General features: G+C 39.7%; 1 protein-coding gene across 2 annotated transcripts in view; it reads right to left on the bottom strand.

Moving 5' to 3' along the window:
• The window catches only part of FLT1 (fms related receptor tyrosine kinase 1), a 162,564-nt gene that overhangs the window by 113,690 nt on the left and 23,811 nt on the right, over positions 1-25,063 (bottom strand). For both annotated transcript variants that reach the window (XM_069467741.1, XM_069467742.1), the window contains exons 2-4: positions 22,469-22,565; positions 21,837-22,063; positions 2,066-2,190 (exon numbers count right to left, since the gene is read on the bottom strand). In XM_069467741.1, the coding sequence (XP_069323842.1) occupies positions 2,066-2,190; positions 21,837-22,063; positions 22,469-22,565 (449 nt within the window). The remainder of the gene's footprint in view (positions 1-2,065; positions 2,191-21,836; positions 22,064-22,468; positions 22,566-25,063) is intronic.

Raw genomic sequence — 25,063 nt, 5'->3', positions numbered from 1 at the left:
GAGACTGTGTAGCCCATCAGCTGTGGCCGTCACTGCGCTGCCGTAAAGACGCAGACCCATGGGCAGGCTGATCTCAGCATGGAAAGGGGGTGTGCGCAGGGGGGCCTGTCCTCAGCTGACCGTGGCTCTGCCAAGCCAGGCATGGGAAGAGGAGAGGGAGGGCTCAGTAAATTAGAAGAAAAGGGGCACTAAGAGAAATGGAAGGGAAAGATATTAATGTCATGTCAGCAAAAATATGTAATAGGTTAGAATATTTTGAATAATATATATATATACCAGATCAAAATCCCAGTTAGAACTTTACACTTCTCTCTCTCTTTGTAAAAAAAAATTGTGCATTGTAGATCTTAGGTAGAAAAACAGAGTAAACACACACCCCTCTGCCCTAGATTTTTACATGTAGTTGGAATGTTTTTTATGACCAAAAACCTATCTGCATTAGGGCTTACATGAAAGAGAGAAGTTCCCTCTCCCCATAGTGTTTTCCATATTAATCATATAGCAATTATTATCTCAGACTAAGAGTAGTAATGCTATTCAATGCCATGCTATTGAAAACATGACTTGATAATGAATCAAGTACAGTGTTAGGTTTGAATAAATAATACTAATGGCGAACCTTGAATAGGGCTTATCTTGTACTTAGGACAGAACACACACAGTTCTAACTGCCTTCTGTATATTGCCGCCTTTAGCCTGCCTAACAACCATGTGAGGTGGTGCTACTATTGTCACCCCATCCCCCAGACAGGGAAACAGAGGTGCAGAGAGGGTCAATAACTTGTTAGTTTGCCAAGCTAGTAAGTGGCAGTGTGGTAAGGATTCAGGCAATGTGACACCAGCTTCTGCTCTTAACCACTGTGGTCTTTTTCCTACATAAACAAGACCATTCGAGAAGTCAGGATACCGGCTCTAGTGCCCAGTGTGGCCTAGGAAGTCCCTACTACCCTGGGAACCTCATTTTTTCTTGACCAACGAGGAGTTTGACTCCTCTGGTATTTCCAGCTCTGACATACAATGATTTTGTATTTCCTGGTGATGACACACAGATGTAATGGGGGCCCAAACCTGCCTCTGATGCACTATGTTGAGGGCTTGAATTAACAACATAGGAGAGCGAATGCAAGGGAAGAAGACAGGGAGACACCCCTACCACACTGCAGGACTGAGGATCAGCAGGTGACGTTGAACACCACTCTACACCTTTCCAACCTGACCAGCACCAGCACCAGCACCAGATGCTCCCTGAGCACCTGCTGTGTGGTGGACAGTGCTAGGTGCTGCCTCGGGCAGCCTTAACTTTCTGTTTTAAAGCTCTACACTCTTAGAATTTAGTGCAGTTTTCCATTTGGGGAGTTTTTTATCTAATTCTCAGTCCTAATATACCCCTAACTCTTACTGCTGATTAATTAACTAGAATGTCATGTTTAATTTTTGTCTTTATTAGATTCTACCCTAAATCTGTTTCCACATGTACAATTTACAACATAATATAAAGAAAAGTTTCATGGATGGTTTTCTTCTCCCCTCATCCCCCCATCCCTGTTTCTTTCTAAGAGGCTAAGTGTGGGTGCCCAGCAGGAGATAAGCCAGCCTTTTGTCACCAGGAACTTGCCAATTCGAACCAAAGGTGGTGGCTCCGTATTCAGGAAGTAAGAACTTGGGGATGCCTGGAGAATCAGGCACGCTGCTGACAGTTCTGACTTCAGCAATACTCTGGATGAACCACTCTCTGCCACGTTATTAATTTATATAAGCAGTAGAATTGGTTTTTCTCACATTTGCACACACTTAGATTTGTGGCAATACATAAAAATTTTTTATCATTTCAGTTATTTCATTATTTACACAGATTTATGCTTATGGTGTTGTCATCTTATTCTATTTAAATACATGCATGGGTAGAACTTCTAGCACTTATACCTTATAGTAAAAGGATGTTCCAGAAAAGTCCACTGATAAGCCCAAATGTTTGTAAGGAAATTATTCCAGAGAGGTAAAAAGATTAAAACTTCCTTATGCTTTGCAATAAAAACATTCTGAGAGTAGCAATGTTCCATTTTACCTTTTTTAAAGTAACAGTGATGTTAGGTGATGTGACCCGGCAGGGGATGACGAGCAACCTTCCTTCAGTCATAGATATGATTTCAGGTATTTCACTGTACATCTCTACAAAAGGTCTACCTGTATCTGAATGAGAAAAAAATGAAATATATATATATATGTGTATATACAAACAATTGAAACACAAGCATCTAGACAGTGTAGCTGGTGGGGTAAATGGGCACTGCCACAGTTTCGCCGTTCTCCCCTTGATGTAATCTGTACATTCACATTCTTCATCTCTGAATTTGGCCCTTTGTGTTTTTGCTCAGAAAAAGAATAAAACCTGATTTCTTGTTCAGTTCTTGGCCTTCGCTCACATTGCCCTGATACCCTAATGTGCAATTGTGATATGGGGGGGACCTCTGTGGGGAAAAGCCATAAAAGTGCAGTAAGAGAGAAAGGAGAATCCTTTGCATAAACTTCTTGCCACAGCTATGCTAAGAGCCTTGGGAAGTGTCCTCCAGGCCTTTGTAAGGACTCAAAGGGCACAGATGCAGTGGAGAGTCAACACTCTTTGGAGAGTTAGAGATGATGCAGAAGTGTAGCAAGTTGGGGAGAGGATTATCATTTAAATGACAGAAGCATGACTGAAAGGTTTTCTAGGCCTTTTCTGGCAGACTAATAATAATGAATAAGATCTGAGCTGTTTAGGGGGAGGGGGAGAAGCAGGAGAAGTAGTGTGAGTATATTTCATATGCATATTAGGTCTGTTTCTTTTGCATGCACTTCTTATCTACTAATAGCAAAGTATGTGCAAGTGCCTGCAGAGAGGTCTGGAAAGGCTTTAAATAATCACCAAATACCTCCTTAAAAAGTGTGGCATTTGGCCAGTCTCAGAGGCAAGTAGGATTCAAACCACCTTCTGTTCAGCTTCCCTGTAATTCCTCCAGGAAACCAGAATGAGCACGACATCCTTTCAAAACATTCTCATAGTCTACCCTGTCCCAGTTCTCAGGAATCCACTGACACCCTCAGGCAAAGATCTCTTCAAGGGTCCTTGGGTTCTGATCTTCCCCTACTCCCTTGGCTCCAGCCTCATATGCTCAAGGGGAAAGAAGTCCTGTGAACTCTCCCCATCTGGGCCTGCTTGCTGGTCCTCTCTCAGATCTGTAGCTTAGGAAGCTCATTCTGGATGCTGAGTGGAGAATGAATTGGAGAGAAACAAGAGCAGTAAGCAGGCAATGGCTGCCTAAACTAGACGGTGGCTACGGAGATTTTTATGGGTTGAATTGTGTCCCCCTCAAAAGATATATTGAAGTCTTCTTAGTCCCCATGTACTTGCAAATATGCCCTCATTTGGAAAGAGGGTTGTCGCCAATGTAATTACTAAAGCTAAGCAGGAGTGGGCCTCTAATCCTTATAAGACGGCCATGTGATGACAGACATACAGGCCATGCGGCCACTTACACCCTGTGAAGACAAAGGCAGAGACTGGCATGATACAGCTGCAAGCCAAGGAAGGCCAAGGATTGCGGACAAGCACCAGAAGGTAGGAAGAGGCAAGGAAGGATCCCCCACAGGTTTCAGAAGGGGCTTGGCTCTGCTGACACCCCAGACCTGTAGTTTCCAGAACTGTGAGACAATAAATTCCTGTAGTTTTAAGCCAAAAAAGAAAAAAAAAAAAGTGGGCATTGCTGTAGCCTGCTGCAGATGAGATAGTTTGGCACACAGCAGTGTGGAATGGAGGCACAGATGTGAGAACCAGAGAGGGCCCTAGAGGGACCTGTCACCACAGCCCGTCTCGCAGCCCCTAGGCACCTATATGACTCCTACTCGCGTCCTCTGGGAAGTCTTACCAGGCCCCTTCCTGCACCTTCCTCTACCCCAGCCCACCTTAGGGACTCTCCCTGTGTCCCCAGTGGTCCTGTTGCAATGCCAAGCACTGACCTGGCAATTTATTTCTCTGGGCACTCCTTGGATGGTGAATTCGTAGACAGGTGAAATGGATTGTGTTCTTCTCTGTCTCATGTGTACTGAATGAATGAATGAGTCAATAGCTACCCAGCTCTAGCATTTTACAGGTGAAAAAAGAGGTGCAAACGGGAGATGTGAGTTGGCTGGATGAGCAGAGCCAGGCCTGGAGGTTAGTTTCTCCTGCTCCAATCCAGGGCTCCTTGCACTGTACCACCTGGGTGCTGAGTCCCTGGCTGCCTTTTCTGGAGGCAGAGCCCCCCGCCCCCCCATAGGAGGGGCTGCAGGTGGCAATGGTTTCTCCGAGATGGAGGCTGATCTTCACATGTCCAGTGGGGAAAGTAAGTGCCATGTCATATTGTATAGTGTTAGAGAAATTCTGAAAAGGAGACATCAAGGGATGGGGTTGTGAGGACAGGCTTCGCGGCAGGCTTAGAGTCAGAGGGAGGCCCCAGATTGTGGTGGTTAAGAGTATACCTCACAGCCTGGGTTGGAATCCTGGTTCTGGTACTTTGTAGCTATGAGACCTTGAGCAAATAAATCGTTTTACCCTCTGCAACTTATCTGTAAAATCTATGTCAAAGGTTTGTCCTGCGGATTACATGAATTAATATGTGTCAAGTACTTAAAATGGTGACTGGCATTCTTTAGGCCTATGTATTAGCTGTTAATTTTCTTTTTATTAGTATTATGAGACATTTAAACTTACGGAGAAAAAGGAGTAGGTAGATGTGAAAATTACAAATTAACTCATCTTAACTATGAAAATATAAATATGTATTCATATAGTGGCATAGAAAAAATATTGGAAACAAACACACTAAAATGATAACAGTGATTATCTTTGGGTGGTGGCTTTATAGGTCGTTATTGTTTTGTATTTATTTTCTGTGTTAGTCTTTCTAGAATGAGCATATGTTATTTTAAAACAATATTTTTAATTATTAAAGTCAAAACTCAAATTATAAAGGAATATTCACTTTTATTTAACGAAAACTATAAATTTTGCATTTGATTTACTTTAGTTTTGTCTCCTATAATAGAATGAGACATTAACTGTCATGATGAATAAAGTTGTATATTTATTAGAAAATCTCAGTGGGTGTAGTAGCATATGCAGAGAGGAAAAGTTAATTACACAGAGACAAGGATTCCTTATCAGCATTAAATTCCTTCTTTAAGTAAAGTTGCTGAGCTAGGCATCCAGTCAGGGACTACTGGGATTTGATCATTCCTTTCCTTCCTCCTGCGAGTCTGTATTTTTGTCTCCTTTGTGAGTCCCAAGGTAAACACAAACACCAGGAAATGGTTTAATTCATTTAACTAAACTGTAAATCCTTCATATTTAATTTACTGTCTCCTTAACCAACCATTTCAACAAATGACACTGGCATAAAAAGTTCCTACAGGAAATAGTAAACATCAGTGTAGCCATTTCTAGACTAATGAATGCCAAAGTCCAGTGAAAATATTAGTAGAAGATGCTAATTCAATATGCCTTTGAATTTCTTCTTTCCCTTTGTTATTTTAGATCCCCCAAACACTTAAATTTTACTATAACTATTGGCTTTTAAAAGCCAGTACTAATTTCATCACTGGGCCCACTGAAATTCTGTTCCAAGATGTCAGAACTTGAGTGATTTGTGTCCATCCAACACAATTCAAAACGCATAGTTTGTGACAATCATTAGAAGCATTGTAAATCCACTGTGTTTGCAAATGAACTTATGACTATAGATACACGCACACACACACACACACAATACTCTCTGGGCGTATTAATAGTATATTTCCTCTGCAATTTTATTCAAGGAAGGGCTAAGAATGAACTTGCCTGACATATTATAATACAAACATATTTTGTTTTGTAGGACCATAGATACAGAAGAGGTCATGGTTCCATTAATATCACCAGTAAAACCACTTACTACTCCCATAGGGCACATTTGTCTTTGTCACAAAATTAAAAATGACTTCCAAACCCAGCCAGCACTGCAGAGTGGTTTCCTGAGACCAAATTGGCTGGTTGTTGAAAGAGTAAGGAAGAGCAGCTCCAAGGATTGCCGGTGTACTGGCAGCTCAGACACACTGTCACCAGGGACTCGTGCCAACACACAGGCAGAGAGCACACTGCCCTCACCTCTCTGAACTCTTAGAGCTCAAAGAAGTGACAGGAAACTGGCACAGAATATGAGGTTTTCTCACCCAATGGGAGTGTCTGGGCTGTCACTTATCCTTCGGGACAACAAGCAGGCTCAGACACAGGGAAAGATCAAACACGGACCCTTGCTCAGAATGGAATTATGTCTATTTTTTAAATGTGTTTTTTCCTTTGGAAATCTGTAATCACGCTGGCACTTTAAGGGACACAGACAGAGAGGCCCCAGCGTGCCATCCTCATTCCACTCCATTTCTAATTGGCATCATCTGGGAGTTCTTCTGCTGGATTGAGATCAAGTGAACGACCCCCAAAATTTAGGGAACTTTTTTGATTTGAAGATGGGTTCAAGAGTAAACATTTTGTTTTCTAGCACATGTACATTTTTGTGATTTTTATAAACTTTGTCCTGGTTTTCTTTCCTTTTAATTTCATTTTTCTTAACTTTACGTCCTGGTCAGGAGGACTCCTAGTTATTTTAAAGGAAGACGTGATTTTCATTTATTGAGGATGAAAAGGAAAGGATAAGAAACGAACCAATCCCATGAGGAGAGCTCTATGTGGACGTAAGAGTTTTCACATCATGCGGGTCTTCATATTGTGGACTATACCTAATACTCAAGGAGAGTTTTTTGATTGGTAAAATATTTCATTTGAAATATAAGCACAAAAAGAAAAGAAAAGAGGCAAGGTCTTCACTAACTTACACTGCCCATCAAAGCCTTTGGCAATTCAAAACACAGCTTTGGAGCAGTCACAAGAAAGCTGGAGAGGTTATGCTAACATTAGACAAAATACATCTTAAAATAAGAAATGTTAGTGTACATAAAGAGGGACATTTAATAATATTAAGAGGGTCAATCCATCAGGAAGATATAACAATTATAGACATATATTCACTTAACTACAGAACACCAAAACACATGAAGCAAAAACTGATAGAATTGAAGAGAGAAATAGTTCAACAACAAGAGATGAAGATTTCGATACCCCACTGTCAAGACTGAATAGAACAACTAGAAAGAAGATGAAAAAGGCAGTGGGACACTAGAACAGCCCTAATAGCCAACTATACCTAACAGACATCTATAGACCAACCATCATGGTGGGTATACACTTCTGAAGTGCCCATGGAACATTCTCCATGTGCTAGACCACAAAACAAACCGCAATAACTTTAAAAGGATAGAAATAATACAAAGTATGTTGTCTGACTACAGTGGAATGAAATTAGAAATCAATAACAAGGAAATTTGGGAAATTCACAAATCTGTGAGAGTTAAATAACACTCCTAAATAACTAATGGGTCAAAGAAGGAATCAAAAGAGAAATCAGAAAGCACTTTGGGATACATGAAAATGAAGGTGCGACTTACCACAACTTATAGGATGAAGCTAAAACAGTGTTTAGAGGGAAATTTACAGCTGTAAATGCCTACACTGTAAAAGAAGAACAATCTGAATAACCTAAACTTCCACCTTAGAACACTAAGTAAAGAACAACAAACTAAACATAAAGCCAGCGGAAGGGAGGAAATAATAAAGATTAGAATGGATGTTAATGAAAGAGAATAGAAAAACAACAGAAAGTTAGTGAAACCAAAAACTGGTTCTTTGAAAAGATGAACACAACTGACAAACCTTCAGCCAGACAAGCCAAGAAAAAGAAGAAGACTCAAATTATTAGAATCAGAAATGAAACAATGGACATTACTACTGACATTACTAAAATGAAAAGCATTAAAAAGCAACATTATAATTGTATGCCAATAAATTAGATAGCAGGTAAAATGGACGAATTCCTGGAAAGACACAAATTACTGAAACTAACTCAACAAGAATTAGATAACCCCAAAGCACTGATAACTAGAAATTAAATTAGTAATTAAAAAAAAAGCTGCCCACAAGGAAAAGCCAGGGTTAAGATGGCAAGTGAATTCTACCACACTTAAAGTACTAACACCAATTCGTCACAAACTAGTATTAATCTGATACAGATACCAAAGACATCACAAGAAAACCACAGACCGATATCTCTCATGAATATAGATGCAAAAAGAACACAACAAAATACCAGCAAAGTAAATCCAGGAACATATAAAAAGAATATACACAATGACCATATGGGATTTTTTTCCAGGAATGCAAGATTGGTTTAGTATAAAAAAAAATATAATATGCCATATCAATAAAATAAAAACCAAAAACCACAGGATCATCTCAAAATTTCATAAGAAGTGTTTGACCAAAATCCAAACCCCTTGCTTAATAAAAACACTCAGAAAACTAGGAATAGAATGGAACTTCCTCAACCTGATAAATGGCATCTACCAAAAAACTAACAGCTAGAATCATACTTAATGTTGAAATAAGACAGCATCATCCACTTTCACTTCTATTCAACAGTGGACTAGAGGTTCTAGCCAGGGCAATTAGGCAAGAAAAAGAAATTGAAGGCATCCAGATTGGAAAGATCAAGATGCTGCAGCTACTTTGGAAAACAGTCCCTATTTTCAGATGACGTGATCTTAGAAAATGCTAAGGAATCCACTAAAAAACTATTAGAACTAATAAATGAGTTCAGCAAGATTACAGAATACAAGATCAATGTACACAAATAAATTATATTTCTATACACTTGCAATGAACAATCGGAAATGAAATTAAGAAAATAATCCCATTTATAACAGCGTCAAAAAGAATGAAGTGCTTAGGAATATATTTAACAAAGAAGTGCAAAACTTACACTTTTAAAATGATAAAACACAGTGTAAAGAAATTAAAGAAGATCTAAATAAATAAGAAAACATTCCATGTTCATGGATGTCAGTGCTCCCCAAACTGATCTACAGATTCAATGCAATCCCTTTCTGAATCCCAGATGATCTCCTTGTAGAAATTGACAAGGTGATTCTAAAATTCTTATGGAATTACAAGAGGTCCAGAATAGACAAAACAATCTTGAAAAAGAAGAGAAGAGAAAATTTGGAGCACTCAACACTTCTCAATTTCAAAACTAAAACTACAGACAACAGTGATCGAGACAGTGTGGTACTGGCTTAAGGACAGACATAGATCAATGGAATAGAACTAAGAATCTAGAAATAAACCCATGTGTCTACGGTCAACTGATTTTCAACAAGACCATTCAGTGGGGAAAGAATAATCTTTTCAACAAATGTTGCTGGAACAACTCCACGCGCAAAAAAATGGAGTTGGACCCTTCTATCACACTGGGGAGACTAAGGAGGAAATTCCCTCAAGTGCAGGAGTTACTTGGTCAGACTCCTGTCCAGCTGGGAAACCGGGACACTGCGACACTGCAGCCTTGATGCGTCCCATCAGGAAAGCATCCCCTTCATGGTTGTGTGCAGGGGGAATCAGGAGTCTGGTTCTGCCGAGGTGCTGCACCCATGACCTATGCCTCCAGGGGACCCTTGGGGGCTCAGCTTCCTCATCTAGAATGTGGGGCAGGCACGTTTCTGTTCCCAAACTCATGATTCCTTATGCATTCATTTGGAATGTTCACACTAGGTGTAGCACACTGACATCTCTCTGGGGTGCGAGGCAAGGAAGGCACATGAGTGGAGGAACTGGATGTGAGAAAAGAGGAGTGGTAGCCGCTGAGAATGTGTGGGGCCCAGGCCTGAAGAGGGCAGTCCTTGCTTGCTGCAGCCAGTTGCTGCCAAGTAGAAGTATGGGCCAGTGTGGCTAGAATTTCAAGTTTTTAAACATAAGTAGGAAATCAGATTTTTATTTAAAGTCTTCCAATGATTAAGCATTGGCAGCCAAATGTGCTATGCCTGCCAATCAAAACATGTGTGCCAGCTGAATCTGGCCTGCACACTTCCAGTTTGCAGCTCTACACCGCACCCTTGCCAACTGCCCCCCTCTTCATACTACACACAAGGTCCGAGGGAATTGGGGTGGAAACCCAGGCAAGGACACATTGGAAAGACTCTGGTCTTTGGAGTCAATCAGACCTGGACCCAAAGCTTGATTTGATAATTTAGGAAGTATGTAACCTTGAACATGGCAGTGAATTTCTCCAACATTTCTGTAAAAGGAGACTAATAATAGAACTTATCTCACTGGGTTGTTGTGACGATGAAATGAGATGATATATGTAGTGAGCCTGAGCCAGATATCAATAAATGATAGTGACATACACTAGGCACTTAATGAATCTCAACAGTGGAAACGTTCTGAGGCATCATCTCCTCCAGTCCCACCAGGTGAGCGCCTGTCCTGTGCTTGAATACCTAGACACATGGGGAACTCACTGTCTCCCAAGATAATTCATTCCACTTTTGGATAGCTTTGGAGTTGGAAAGTGTTTCCTTATGTCAAGCTGAAATCTGCCTGTCTTGACTCCTTTCATTCTTAGAAAGCTGTTCTGCCATCTAGGATTATAAAGATGAAGCTTAATCTCTTTTTCATGTAAGTAAACTTTGAAGGAGACTATGACACTCATGTCTCCTATTTTCCCACTCAGTTCTTTACTTTTTTAGATTAAACATTTCTATTCAATTGTTCCTTACCAATGAAAATAATAAAGGCATCAAATTGCTTAATGCTTGCAACCCTATGAGGCAAGTACCCATTTTACAGATGATGGCAATGACTTATAGAAGGGTTAAATAATTTGCTAGAAATTTCTGGGTTTTGTTTGTTTGTTTTGGAAGGAGATCTTTATTTCTCATAAAGGATTGCAGCCTATAGGTGGCCATTCTGACAGGCTGGGAGGCAGAGTGTCCAGCCAAAAGCCAGAAACACATGGTTCAGAAATTTCTATTTTTAATGTCCCTCTTGAAGTATAAACTAAACAGTAAGTCTGGCACCACCTTTATTGTGGACATTATATATTTATTAATGCAGCCCAAGATTGGATTTGTTTTCTTGGTGAATGTGGAGTCAACTAAAAGCCTAATGTCTTTCCCATGTGTGTAGTCTCAGCCACAGCTTCCCCCATACAGTACTAGGGTAGTTGGGGGAGTTTGCAAGCCAAATGCAGGCCTTTACATTTATTCCTGTCAAGTCTAATTTCGCTAATCACAGTTCACTGCTCTAGTCTGTTGGAAATTTTTTGGATCATGATTCAGCCACATGACATGAGTTTTGGCCCCCAGATTCAGCTCATTTGCTCAGCATGCCCTCAATTTCCTCTTCAAAGTCAAAGAAGCCAGGTAAGACTAATATAAATTTAAAATCCCATGTATCTTTCATTTAACAAATATTTATTGAGCACCTTCTATGTACTAGACCTTGTACTATGTCCTGCAGCTATCATGGTAAACAAGATAGATTCAGTCCTGGTCGTCACAGAGCTTGTTAAGAGGTGAGTTCTGTGTGAAAGGAGAAGGTCAGTAGAAGCATCACCTCTAGTTTGGGGGAGCCTTGGGTGGCTTCCCAGAGGGGTGATGTTTAACTTGAAACATAAAAAATGAGTAAGAGTAAGCTGGCACAGAAAAGCTAGGGGAAAGAGAGGGGAAGGGTGGGGATGCCCCAGGCATATCATGCCTATTCTATACCCCTCTTATTGCTCTTTTCCCGTAGTTCTCTGCAATGTGGTTAGTTGTAACCTATTTTATTTGACCTACCAAACAATAGGCCCCTTGAAGGTGGAAAGTATCATCTTTGGACTTCCTACTCTGCCCAGCACAGTGCCTTTCACACATAGGATTACTACTGATTAGTCCTCCTAAGTGTTAGGCTATGTATATTATCACATTTAGTCCCCTAACACCCCCAGGAAGTAGTTCCTCACTTTGCAGATGAGGAACCCAAACTCAAGATCTGATAATAATAGTAGTAATAATAAACACTTATATAGTGTATACTATACACCAAACACTGTCCTAAGTGTCTGTATATACGAACTCCTGACTATGAGATGTGGTTAAGGGCAAGAACTTTGTTGCCATCTCTGCCATGTACTAGTTATATAAGCTCACACAAATTGCTTAGCCTTTCTGTAAAATGGAGATGAATATAACACTTCCCACTAAAATCAGAACAAGGCAAGGATGTCCCTTCTCACTACTCCTTTTCAACATTGTACTGGAAATCCTGCAATAAGACAAGTAAAGGAAATAAAAGGTATATAGATTGAAAAGGAAAAAGTAAAACTGTCTTTGTTCTCAGATGACATGATCATCTATATAGAAAATCCAAAAAGAATCATAAAAAAAAAAAAAAAACTCTTGGAACTCATAAGTGATTATAGCAAGCTTGCAGAACACAAAGTTTAAATACTAAAGTCAATCACTGCCTATGTACCAGCAATGAACAAGTGGAATTGAAATTAAAAACATAGTACATATTAGCACCTAAAGGAATGAAATAGGCATAAATCTAACAAAGTATGTGTAAGAATCTATACATATGAGGAAAACTTCAAAACCATAATGAACAAAACCAAAGAACCAAATAAATGGAGAGTTATTCTATGTTCATGGATAAAAAGACTCAATATTGTCAAAATGTCAGTTCTTCCCAATTTGATCTATAGATTCAATGCAATCCCAATCAAAATCCCAGAAATTATTTCATAGATATTGACAAGCTGATTCTAAAGTGTATGTGGAGAGGCAAAAGACCCAGAATAGCCAACACATTATTGAGGAGAACTGATTTGAATTCAAAACTTACTATAAAGCTACAGTAATCAAGGCAGTATGATATTGGCAAAAGAATACACAAATAGAGAAATTGAACAGAATAGAAAGCCCAGAAATAGACCTACATAAATATAGTCAACTCATCTTTGAGAAAGGAACAAAGGCAATAATACAATGGAGCAAAAATAGTCTTTTCAAGAAATGGTGCTGGAACAACTGGACAGCCACATGCAAAAAAAAAAGTCTTGACATAGATTTTACACTCTTCACAAAAATCAACTCAAAATGGATCATAGACCAAAAGGTAAAATGCAAGACTATAAAACCCCTGTTATATAACATTGGAGAAACCTAGATAATCTTGAGTATGGCAATGACTTTTTAGGTATGACACCAAACACACAATCCACAAAAGAAAGAATTAATAAGCTGGATTTCATTAAAATTAGAAACTTCTGCTCTGCAAAAGACAACATCAAGAGATACCACAGCCTGGGAGAAAATATTTGAAAAATGCAGCTGATGAAGGATGGTTATCCAAAATATACAAAGAACTCTTAAAACTCAACAGTAAGAAATCAAACAACACTGTTTTAAAATGGGCCATTTTACCAAAGAAGATATACAGACATCTCACCAAAGAAGACACACAGATGGTAAATAGCATATGAAAAGGTGCTCCACATAATATGTCATCAGATAAATGCAAGCTAAAATGGCAACAAGATACCACTACATACCTAGTAGAACAGCCAAAATCCAGAACACTGACAACATCAGAATGCTGGCAAGGGTGTGGAGCAACAGGAACTATCATTCGTTGCTGGTGGGAATGCAAAATGGTACAGCCACTTTGGAAGACAGTTTGGCAATTTCTTATAAAACTAAACATACTTTTACCATACAATCCAGCTATCATGCTCCTTGTTACCCAAAGGAGTTGAAAACATATGTCTATATAAGAGCCTGCACATGGATGTTTATAGCAGCTTTGTTAATAATTGCCCAAACTGGGAAGCAACCATGATGTCCTTCAGTAGGTGAATGGGTAAATAAACTGTGCTACATTCATGCAATGGAATATTATTCAGCAATAAAATGAAATGAGCTATTAAGCCATGAAAATCCATGCAGGAACTTTAAACGCATATTACTAAGTGAAAGAAGCCAATCTGAAAAGATTACATACCATATAATTCCAACTATATGAGTTCTGGAAAAGGCAAAACTATGGAAACAGTAAAAAAGATCATTGTTTGCCAGGGGTTGGGGTTGGGGAAAGGATGAACAGGTGGAGCACAGGGGATTTTTAGGGCAGCATACCACTCTGGTGGGGGATGTTGACAATGGGGAAGGGTATGCATGTGGGGACAAGGGGCATATGGGAAAGCTCTGTACCTGCCTCTCAGTTTCACCGTCAACCTGAAACTGCTCTAAGAAAAAATAAAGTTATATATATGTGAATAAAACATTTAAAAAATGATAGTGCTACTGCACAGGGTTATTGTGAGGATGAAATCTGTTAACATATGCAAAGCACCTAGGATGGTGCCCAGAAGAAAGTAAGACCTACCTAAATATTAACCATTTTTCTTGTTAAGCAATTCGTCCAAAGTCAAAGACACAGCAAGTATCAGAACAGGGATTTAAGACCAATCCGAAGCCCAGATCATGTTGTTTCAACTATAGCTTACTAATTGATATTTGATGAAGGAAGGAAGGAAGGGAGGGGTGCTTACTGCTTCAGTAAGGCACCAATTTTGAATAATAGCACAATCAGTTAGTCAAGATGACTGCCAATGTAACTCAGCAAAAATGCATCAAATGACAAAACAACAAATATGTTAAATAATTAAAGGAAAAACGTAGAGTGTGAGAACTGGAAAGACCATAAAGATCAAAACAGATCACCTCCTCATCTCCACACAGGGCAGGAATTTCAGTATCCTTAAAATTATGAAATGTCAGAAACTTAAAGCTTTTTCAGCTTAAGGGGATTTCTTCTGAAAAAGTCCCTTGCTCATTTTTCTTAAAAGATTACTTGAAGGAGATTTTTTAAAAAACCTTATAACCATAAAGTTTTGATCTACTATTTTTCACACTTTTTGATTGTAGGGGAAAAATGGGAGGATATAGTCAATTTTATTGTCTTTGGACTTCACTACCATGTTTAGACTTCATTATTCTACCCCAGTCATCAACTCTTCAAAGTCTCAGATTGTGTCCAAGTAAGTTCAAGACTATGTTCATTCTGATTATTTTTGAGTACTTATGCAGGTCTACTAAGTGCTGGGTGATACACAGGTATGTTGTTGCTAGCAAGGTTTAGCTGTGTAGCTCTAGAAAGCTGGCATGCCCACATTTTCTGGTATGGATTTTAGGGAACACCAGGAATTGCTCTTTCTCTGAGGAAATGGCCTGAACATTTTACAGGTATCATCAAGTGCTGAGGATGAAATTCCTAGGAACATACTAGGTGAGCACCAGGTCTAGGGTGGAGCCAAGGAAAGAAGATGAAACCTTCCTGACTGCCAACAAATCCACCAACATGAGTGGCTTCTGTCCCAATCACATGTGTTTCCTGTAGTCAAGGTCCCTTGGTGTTTACTGAAATGTTTCTAGAAGGGAAATGTGAAATGGCAGGGCTTAAAGATATCAAAAATGTCTTCCATCAAATTTTCATGTGGCTAGAAAGGAAAATGGTTAAGAGTTAAGTTACTTTTCTCTAAACTCTCGCCATGTGGTCCTCATCAGCTGTCGCCCAGTGATGGATAGAACGATAATGTCCTTCATGCTTTAGCTCTAGAGGGAGTACATAGCTAGGATGTAGGGTCTATTTCCCAAGGAAAAGTCTGTAATTCCAAACAAGAATATTGTCAGTGTGTTTTAAACCCTAGAAATATTTGTTTCCCTGCTTTCACAACTTCATAAAAATGGGAAAAAAATCCAGCAGAACTTGACCTTGTACTAGATTTTTGATGAAGCTGTATGCAGACAGGCCAGAAAATTCCTAGGAATTCTTTACAGAAGATCATTTGAAGAATTCTGCAAATGCAAATCAGCCTCAGACTGTGCCATTCTAGGAAACCCACCTGGGTTTCCAGACGTGTAGACCAGAGTCTGAGAGTCCAAACTTTGTTCACCCCAATGTGTTCATCTGTCTCCTGAGCAAATACATCAGATAAGGATGTGAGAAGAAAAACACGATCTATCACCCAGTCTGTTTGCATCTGCTGCTTCCTGGTGATGCAAGAGCTCAACTGACGCTATGGTAGGAATTATAGATAATCCCTGAGACCGAAACTTTGGAAACTGATTCTTATTGGAAGATTTGTGCTAGAAGAAATATGTGTTTCAGAAACTAAGTGAAAGGAGTCATGTGTTAGGGATAGAGGTGAAACAGGAAGAGAGTGGTGAAGAGAAACTCTTTGGGTGGGTGGGGAAAGGGGAGAATGAGTCCATGTTGACAACTAAAGTTTAAAACCAGGGAAGATTCTAGATATTAACCAAGCAATAATAGATAACGTCACCGATTTCCTAAATAATTTGTCCAATTAATGTGACTAAGACTTTTTTTTTTGTAGAGTTTGTGATTCGTTTTTTCCTTCAAAATGTTAACTGTTTTAGCCTACTTTCCATTCAAGGTGAATTTTGATGAATAGGGACAGTATTTTCTCATTAAAGTTTCTCTCATAAAATTATGACAATGTTTCCATTGAAATATTCTAGAGGCTTTGACAATCTGTTCAGCCACGTGGTGCTCTATGCCCATCACGGTCCTGACCTGCATCGAAAGCGTCCACACCTCCTTTCGGTTTAGCGTGAAGGGCTCACATGCTTCAAGCATTCCCACCTTACAGGTGTCGCTCCGGTCACCACTGGGGGAAGGTGGAAGCAGTGAGGCTCTGTGAGTAACTCTGCTACTCTTTGGTTGATGTCCCTGCTTGTGACGTGGGCCATGTTTGTCGGACCTGCCACACCAGCAGGGAAAAGTGGGCAACAAACACCATCTGCTCAACCACCCCCGGCTGGGCAGTGCTGATGCGCGTCTTGTGTGTGCGCCAGATTGTGTCGGATCTGGGAAGGAATCTAAGGGAAGGCCGCGTTGGAACAACGTCCATGCTCCACAGAACACCCACAGAGGTCCTCATTAAGGATTCTTAAAGGAGTCTTCTGCACTCCTTAGAGAGACCCTCTTTTGAACAGTGGTTATTCTTTTAAAAAATAAAACCTGTACTTTTTAAAATACTCACAAATCTGTGAGCCATGGTCCTAGAAAGTAACTAGGGAACGTCACAGTTACAGGATTCTGTAATTTTGCTTTTTGTGCCTCCCACAGAACAAACAACAGGGACTTGCATGCAGCAGGTGTGTAATCAACATCCGCAGACAACCTCCTGCTGACAGAAACTTCTAGGCCAAGCCTACTTGTAGGAAAACCCATTTCAGGAATGAGATGAGAATATCGCACAGAACCACACAACAGCAGTGTACCCGCATCAACTAAAGGAGAGGGATTATTTCCACTACCAAGTTTTCTCCAGGCCTCTGTTTCAGTAGTGGTGTGCAAAAAAAACATGGTGCAATTGACACTGCCTTCCTAAATAAAAAGTACAGATATGGCCTACTTTGGTAACTTTTAAACTTATATACTGAGTTTCACAATAAGAAATACATTTTAAATCAGACCCATTAAACACACACACACACACACACACACACATACACACACACATGCGTATTTTACATTTATGTGGGTATAATGGATATATATGTAACCATGTGTAAAAAATGGAAACAAAAATAGTTTTACTAAACAATACTCTTATTGTTTGCAATTTACTTGGATATTTTCTATTCTATTCTGTTTTTGTTTTTTAAAATGCTAGTTGCAACCCACTAATTTGATTCCATAGCTCATTAATTGGTTGTTATGTACAATTTTGAAAGCTCTGCTGAACGTAATTGAGCTGTGTGTCTCTTTCCCGTGTCGTCTGAGCTGGAGTGCGGAGGGAACAGTGTATAGGAAAAAGGTGCCAAAACAAGGCCCTGTCTCCAACAGGTGACAACACAGAGCTCTCTGGGATCAGGCTTTGTTTCTCTAAGGTCTATCACTCAGAAAAGCACTCTGAAACCAGCTTAATCTATCATTCCTCAAAAGAAAAAGAAAAAAAATTAAGTTTGAGGTTTAAAAAAATTTAATAACTGTATTATCTATGAACAACTAGTTTGTAGTTTGAAGTCAGGAGCTAAAACTCCAGTGTAAGAGAAATCACCCTAACCTGGGGCTCTAACCTCAACCCCATCCTGGCTTGTCAATGAGATTTAGCAGGGCAAAGGGATGGGGCCTGGAGCCAGTTGCCTAACTGCCCTTCCCAGAATTCTGAAGGTCACCTGGATTCCTCCTTTTCCCTCACCCACCCAAGCTCTGATCACCAAGGCCAACTGAATCCTTCAAATCTACCAACTCTCTCCTGCTCCCCACTACCATGGTGCCCTCTGGACACCATTCCTCCTGCCCTGATGCACGGAGTGGCCCCCATCTGGTCCCCCTGCCCCAGTCTTCCCATCTGCTCCCGCCTCTGAGACTCTGAAGGGAAGTCTGACCACCTTATTCTGCTGCTAACACTTTTCCATCACTCCCCGCGTAGCCTTGATGTGAAGTGGATCCTTGTTCCTTCACTCATAAAATGAAGAGAATAACGCTTCCCTGGGTGGTTGTGGGGATTAAATGGCATAATGTAAATAAACTGTTTAAGTGAAAAGAAACATAAAAATGTAAGAAGTTATTATATTAATGGAAATTTTAATTTACCAGACAATTTAGTTAAATATAATTACCTGAGTACTTAAATTGATTTAATGCATTATGTCAGAGGTTTGGCAGATTTCTACAAGCTGTAACGACAAAGTGGTGATATTGATTTTTCTGTACACTGTATACAAGATGTTATGCCCAAATCAGTGCTCAGATGGGAACTGTGATTGTTACAACAGGTAATCAATAATGTTTGTCCATAATTCGCATACTGGATTTGGTGATATGTAGACAAAGCTATACTCCTGATTCTTCTTCTTGAAACCCTATCAGACTACAAATCTACCTTAAAAAAAAATGTGTCTAAATAGGGTTTCTCATCTTTACAGAAAACTAAAATGAAATACCAATAATCTGCAAATACTTATCGAGGCAGAAATCTTCCAAACAGAATAACATGTTCTAAAGTAAATATTCAGTAATAATGAGTAAGTGATAACCAGATACTAACTAGTGAGTAATCACAGGTATGTGTTAGGAAATGGTTGGCATTTTATTAATCTCAGAGACAATCTTCTGAGTCATCAGAGACGAGTTTTGTGCCCCTGAACTAAAGTGAACCTGTCATGGAAGTGTTCGATAAAAATGGGAGCAGAAGACCAAGTTTTCTCAGAAAGAGAATTAATAAAATAATGCAAATAGAAGTACATAAAATGTTAGGCTATTTGAAAAAGTGACCAAAGTTATGACTGTTCAATGGATTATATCACAGCCGACCTTAGACTTTAATAAAGTGTGATTATGAGACCAATATGAGACTCTACCGGGAAACACATAACAAAATAAATGTTACTGTTCATAGTAGTGCAGTTATGGGCATATAGCCACTGTTCCCTAAATATTTGCTGATTAAATTAATTAGCAAACAACTAAGATTCAGGAGGCTCTTCTATGGCTACCATTATTGATTTAAAAATCTTTTAATATTATGTTAAAATAGTCATATAGTCTCAATATATTATCATAACTATTTTTCTAATGAGCTTATATAGTATATGCATGTGTGTATTCTGTGATAACTTGAAACACAGTGCATTTCACAATCCTTCCTTCTCTGAGAATAATATTTGAGATAGACTGTTTCCTAATGTTCAACAAATTATGCAAGTGTTTTGAGATTGGAACTTGCAACCTTATGCTAATGTTTGTGGACTATTACAGGAGAGCAGATATGGTAAACAGATGACACGATGGCCACCACTTCCCCCAGTCCCATAACAGATGTCAATAATCAATCATGGCACTCTTCCCCATGGAACCAGGAATTTATCCTCAATGTCAATTTTAGCATAATATTCCATATAATACCTGTTAATTCATTTAGGAAATATTGAATTCTTACTATGTGCCAGGTACCTCTAGGGAGACACATTACAGATATAGTTGAAATGGAAATAATTCTAGATAGCTATGTTTCTCTTTTATCATAAAAGGGGATTGCAGTGGACAGGCTCCGCCCTCCCTGTCTGCATATCTATTGGATAGTGTAGGAGTTAAGGGTGAAAAGAGCTAAACATTATCTTTTAGAAAAAAAGAGATGGTTTTCTTTTATTCATTTAAGTGTTTGATTTGCAAGTCAGACTCTGATAAACGCATAGGAGAAAGTTTTATGAGAAGTTTAAAATGAATGAATTTTTCTCCCACTCCCCCACAGAGAGGGGGCAGTCTATGACCCACTGCACAGTGCTTTCTTTTCTCCGCAAGTGCTGGAAAGAACATAATATACTATGTGGAGCTAGAACAAGAGAACAGACGGTTGAGTAAATGACCTTTTCCACTGCTATCAAATATGTGTCTTCTTTTTCCCTCAGCTGCAGAATTACCTCCCTGGAAGTCTCTGTTCTTAATTCCGCACCTTCTCCACCCTGCCTCCTTTCCTGCAGGCCACATTTTCTTCTCTCCTGCAGAAGTGGACTGACTGCCCCAAGCCAAGTTCCCTGGCTTACATCCTACCTGGGCTGATTGCATCCCTACTACCACAAATAGGGTGTTTAGGATGTTTAGTGCCCTACAGTTCCCTATAGTTATCTACCCCCTGCAAAAGTGCAAAATGTCAGAACAGGTTTTGGCAGATCAGGGACCTGAAAATGGTTCAGTCAAATCAGACTGATAGTAGCTAAAAAGAGATTACTGTCAATATTCTGCAACTGTTCTACTGTCTCCTAAGACTATTCCTGAATCTGGATAATTACATATTGTGTTGGGTAAAACATTGTCTAATTGCCTTATTTCAAAAACTAAAAAAAATAAATCAATTCCGCCAAAATTTTAATTCTTTTGTACTGTCTCCAGTGCAAAGACCCAGTTCTTTAACTCACCAGGAGGTAGACCTACATGCATATTTAGCCATTGATGCTGATGGTTGTTTGTTTTGTTTTGTTTTTTAACTTGATTTTGTGTCTGAAGTGCTTACTAATTTTGCTTTATGTTCTCTAGAGTCTTATTTGATTTTTTAATACCCCTCAACACGATTTGGCAATTGGCTAGAACTAAACAGGGAAGAACAAAGTGACAGGCCATTTTTATTATTCTTTCTCAGGGATCCAATTTTATTGTGAATTTATGCTTCATAAAGGATTATGCATTTCTTCCCTTTGAATATTACTTTATTTGTTCATTCTCTACAGAGGGAAAAACAGCACCATAAAAATTATAAAGAAAAATGATTCATTTTTACCCTTTGCCCTTTTTACTATACAATGGTATGCCCCAGTTCTCATATCATTATAATACTTGCTTCATTAACATGAAATAATACAATATTGTCAACTGGAACCAATTTTATAACACTTAAGAGACAATAGCAACATTACATTCATCAATTTAGTAGAAAAAACAATATTTTACAATTCCAACATATAAGAAAATGCAATTGTGTGGAAGGACAAAAATCTTGTATTCTATTTTGGGCCTCTCAATAATTAAGAAATAGAGCTGAAGTCCCGTCATTCATTTATTCACGCAGTTGTGTGCCAGACACTAGGTTACATGCTGTGGGTACAGAGGGGAACAATAGACCAGAGTCTCTCCCCTCATGGAGCACACAAGTGACTGGGCCTTGAAAATTCTAGTTGAAAATTGATACTCAAGAAAGTATCTACAATTAAGGTAGAATCCCTTTCCTGGCCCATTTGTTTCATACTCACTAGGAAAGCCACCGTGGGTAGATTTATGATCCACTGCAAAGCAATAACAAACAGAATATAGAAAATGGAAGTCTTACCATTAATAAATATATAGATTGTAGATTCTGTTTTCTTCTTCTTTGAAGTAGGTCTAGCCAGATATTTGCAGCTGTAGAAGCCAGTGTGGTTTGCCTGAGCCATGTTCAAGGTCAGAGTGCTGCAGAATTGTTTGCTGTTCCTTCCACAGGCAGATTTAGTTATGCTCAGCCTTTTGCTTTCCTTACTCACCGTTTCAGGCAAAGACCATGAATGGGCTGCTTCCCCCCTGCAATCACAGATAAGAAAACAAAACACAATTAGGGCTGGGACCAGGGCTCAGCACCAGTTCCTAAGCATTTATTTTATTAGGAAGCACTATTCTGAGGTCCTCTCTTAAGTGCAGTCATCTTCCTTTTTATAGAAAGGCAACACATTCAGAAAAGCTTTTGAACAATACTCAGAATAAATATGCAAAAAAGTTCAAGGCATCCCTTCCCCCATCTCCCTCTGAGTGAGTAATGCTCTCCCTTCCATGTGAACTGGACACATATGGCTTGCACTTTGGAGATCACAGGAGATCTCTGAGGTCCCTACCTTTGTCCTCTGAGAGGTAACCTTTCTACTCTGCCAGGGAATGATTTTGCCTTGGGAAAGGCAACTAGATTATTCCCAAAGCAACACAGTCACTTACCTGCATTTGAGATAGAGTGTCTGGCCTGCTTGCATGACGTGCTGGGTGCCCTTTAAACTTAGTTCAGGACCTTTTAATTTTGAACCTGAACTAGATCCTGAAAAACAAAGTTTTAGAATGTATTATTTGCAAATGGCCTTCTCATCTTCTTTAAGTTATCTTTCCATAAAGATGAGTTTTCATCTTTAATTTACTTACATGTGTAAAAAGATACATCTAATACAAATTTCTGTTAGTTCACAAATATTTTTCTAGTCCAAGCCTTGTTCACAATATTATATATGCTTTTATACCAAATGACCTAAATAATCCCAAAAGCCCATTTATTCAGAATACTAACAGATTCATATATAGTTCAAAATGCAATCATATTAAGAATATATAATAGCTTATTAAAAACTCTAAAGATTTAATATCGGTATCATCCAAAGTATATTTCTAATACTGAACTTTTACAGGTGTGAGTCCTCTGATCCTACAGGCCTGTATGATCTTTCTCGTCAGTAAAAAGTATAGGCCGGGCCCAGTGGCTCACGCCTGTAATCCTAGCACTCTGGGAGGCCGAGGCGGGAGGATCGCTCAAGGTCAGGAGTTCAAGACCAGCCTGAGCAAGAGCGAGACCCCGTCTCTACTAAAAAATAGAAAGAAATTATCTGGCCAACTAAAATACATATAGAAAATATTAGCCGGGCATGGTGGCACATGCCTGTAGTCCCAGCTACCAGGGAGGCTGAGGCAGGAGGATCGCTTAAGCCCAGGAGTCTGAGGTTGCTGTGAGCTAGGCTGATGCCACAGCACTCACTCTAGCCCGGGCAACAAAGGGAGACTCTGTCTCAAAAAAAAAAAAAAAGTATAGAAATGTTCCTGGGTTCTAGACTTAGCTCAATCATTAGTTGAGCAATTATATTTTGGGCCAATCGTTTCCCTTTCTGAACTAGTTTCCTCATTTGGAAAACTAATTTTAGAATCACAAGCAGTTTTAGAAGCTATTTGGTTTGTCCTACATAATCTCCAAGTTCCCTCAGTAATGATACAGTAAAAAGAGACCTGTTCACACTCTTACGTGACATTTGGCGAGCATATCTCACAGAGGATCGCTGTGAGGCAATGAAATAAGGTAGGTGAGAATGCTTTATAATCTACACGTCTCTACACAATGCAATCATGACGTCCACCCTACTGAGTAGCTGTGTGAGCCTAGACAAGTCACTGCACTCTCCAGGTCTCAGTTCTCTTATCTGTAAAAGAGAGATTGGTATAGACCTTGGCTCTCTGACCTCTCATTTCTGATAGTCCCAGTCTCGGGATTCTTTGAGCCATAGGTGCTACAGAGGCTGGGCCTCTCATTGACAATCCGAATAATGTCCATAAGGATCGCTCTTGCCTCCTTCTTCCCCTCATCCCTCACGCTCCTCGCTCCTCCTTCTCCCTCTTCTCCCCCCCCCTCCCCCCCCCCCCCCCCCCCCCCCGCAGAAGCAGCTGCAAGGCCTGATAAAAGCAGGAGATCAGGGGCTAGGGCTGGTGCTCCGGAGGCAGGTATAGAGGTTGGGGGAGAGGAAAGTTTAGTATTTGGCACCAATATTTGGGAATATTTTTACTTAAAAAGGAGGTCTAGACAGCGGAAGTCAAGGTAGAAGCTTGAGGAGAATGGTCCTCTAGGTTTTAATGTTAGGTCACAGATCTGTGCAGTGAGATACCTTTGTCAAATCCCGTGGTTACACCCAGCAGTGCTCACTAGTGTTTCTCAGGGTCCTGGTACCTCAACAAAAACCAGGTAAGTCTGGTTAAAGATCTGCAGAATCTTGAACGAAGTTAATCTGTTAACAGACAGTAAGTTTTTCCACTGACTATGTGCATGGCCTTCGCGTTACTTAACTTGCTGCTGCTCAGTGTCCTCAAGAGTGAAACTGGAAAGCCCAGACCTGCCTCAGAGGCAGGGTGTGGGGATTCAGTGCCTGTCACATAAGTGGCCAGCTTGCTGCCTGGCACGTGGCAGATGCCCACTGTCACTGACATCTAGTGGAATCGCTTCTCTGCCCCGCTCCTTCTGTCAGAGAATATTTTGCTGGGTATGCAATAGCAAAGATATCAATATTTTATACTTTTCTGGTATTGCTGATTATATAAATAAATATTTTAAAAATAACTTTTATAGACAATAGGTCCTGTTATCAAAGTACTCCTAGATAAAATGACTCGATATTAACCATATTAAAATCACTGTTTCATATGAATTCAATTAGTCTATCAAATAATCTCATAGAAGAAGTCAGCTCATTCAGGTCCCTAGGGACATATTTTGTATTTTACTTGTCTTCATGAGTTTCTTTAGGCAACATATAGCTCAAAATCAGTGATCTAAGGGAACACTAGGTTTTTCGAAAGCCACAGCCAGCAATTGATAATACTGCCCTGAAAAATTTCCAGGCCAGAATAGTTTCTGCCCTGCTTCATGGCATGGAAACCTGGGGGTTTAATTGGGCAATTGTTCATGTGCTGGAAAAGATCCGTCAAAGCTTCCTGTGGAAAATTCTGGCATTACTTGTAGTTATCTCAGTGGTCTGAGTGGACATGCGGAGCTTTCCCTTCCAGGAA

This window comes from Eulemur rufifrons, chromosome 4, assembly GCF_041146395.1.
Source record: "Eulemur rufifrons isolate Redbay chromosome 4, OSU_ERuf_1, whole genome shotgun sequence".
NCBI lineage: Eukaryota > Metazoa > Chordata > Mammalia > Primates > Lemuridae > Eulemur > Eulemur rufifrons.
This window is presented reverse-complemented; position numbering and strand designations above follow the sequence as displayed.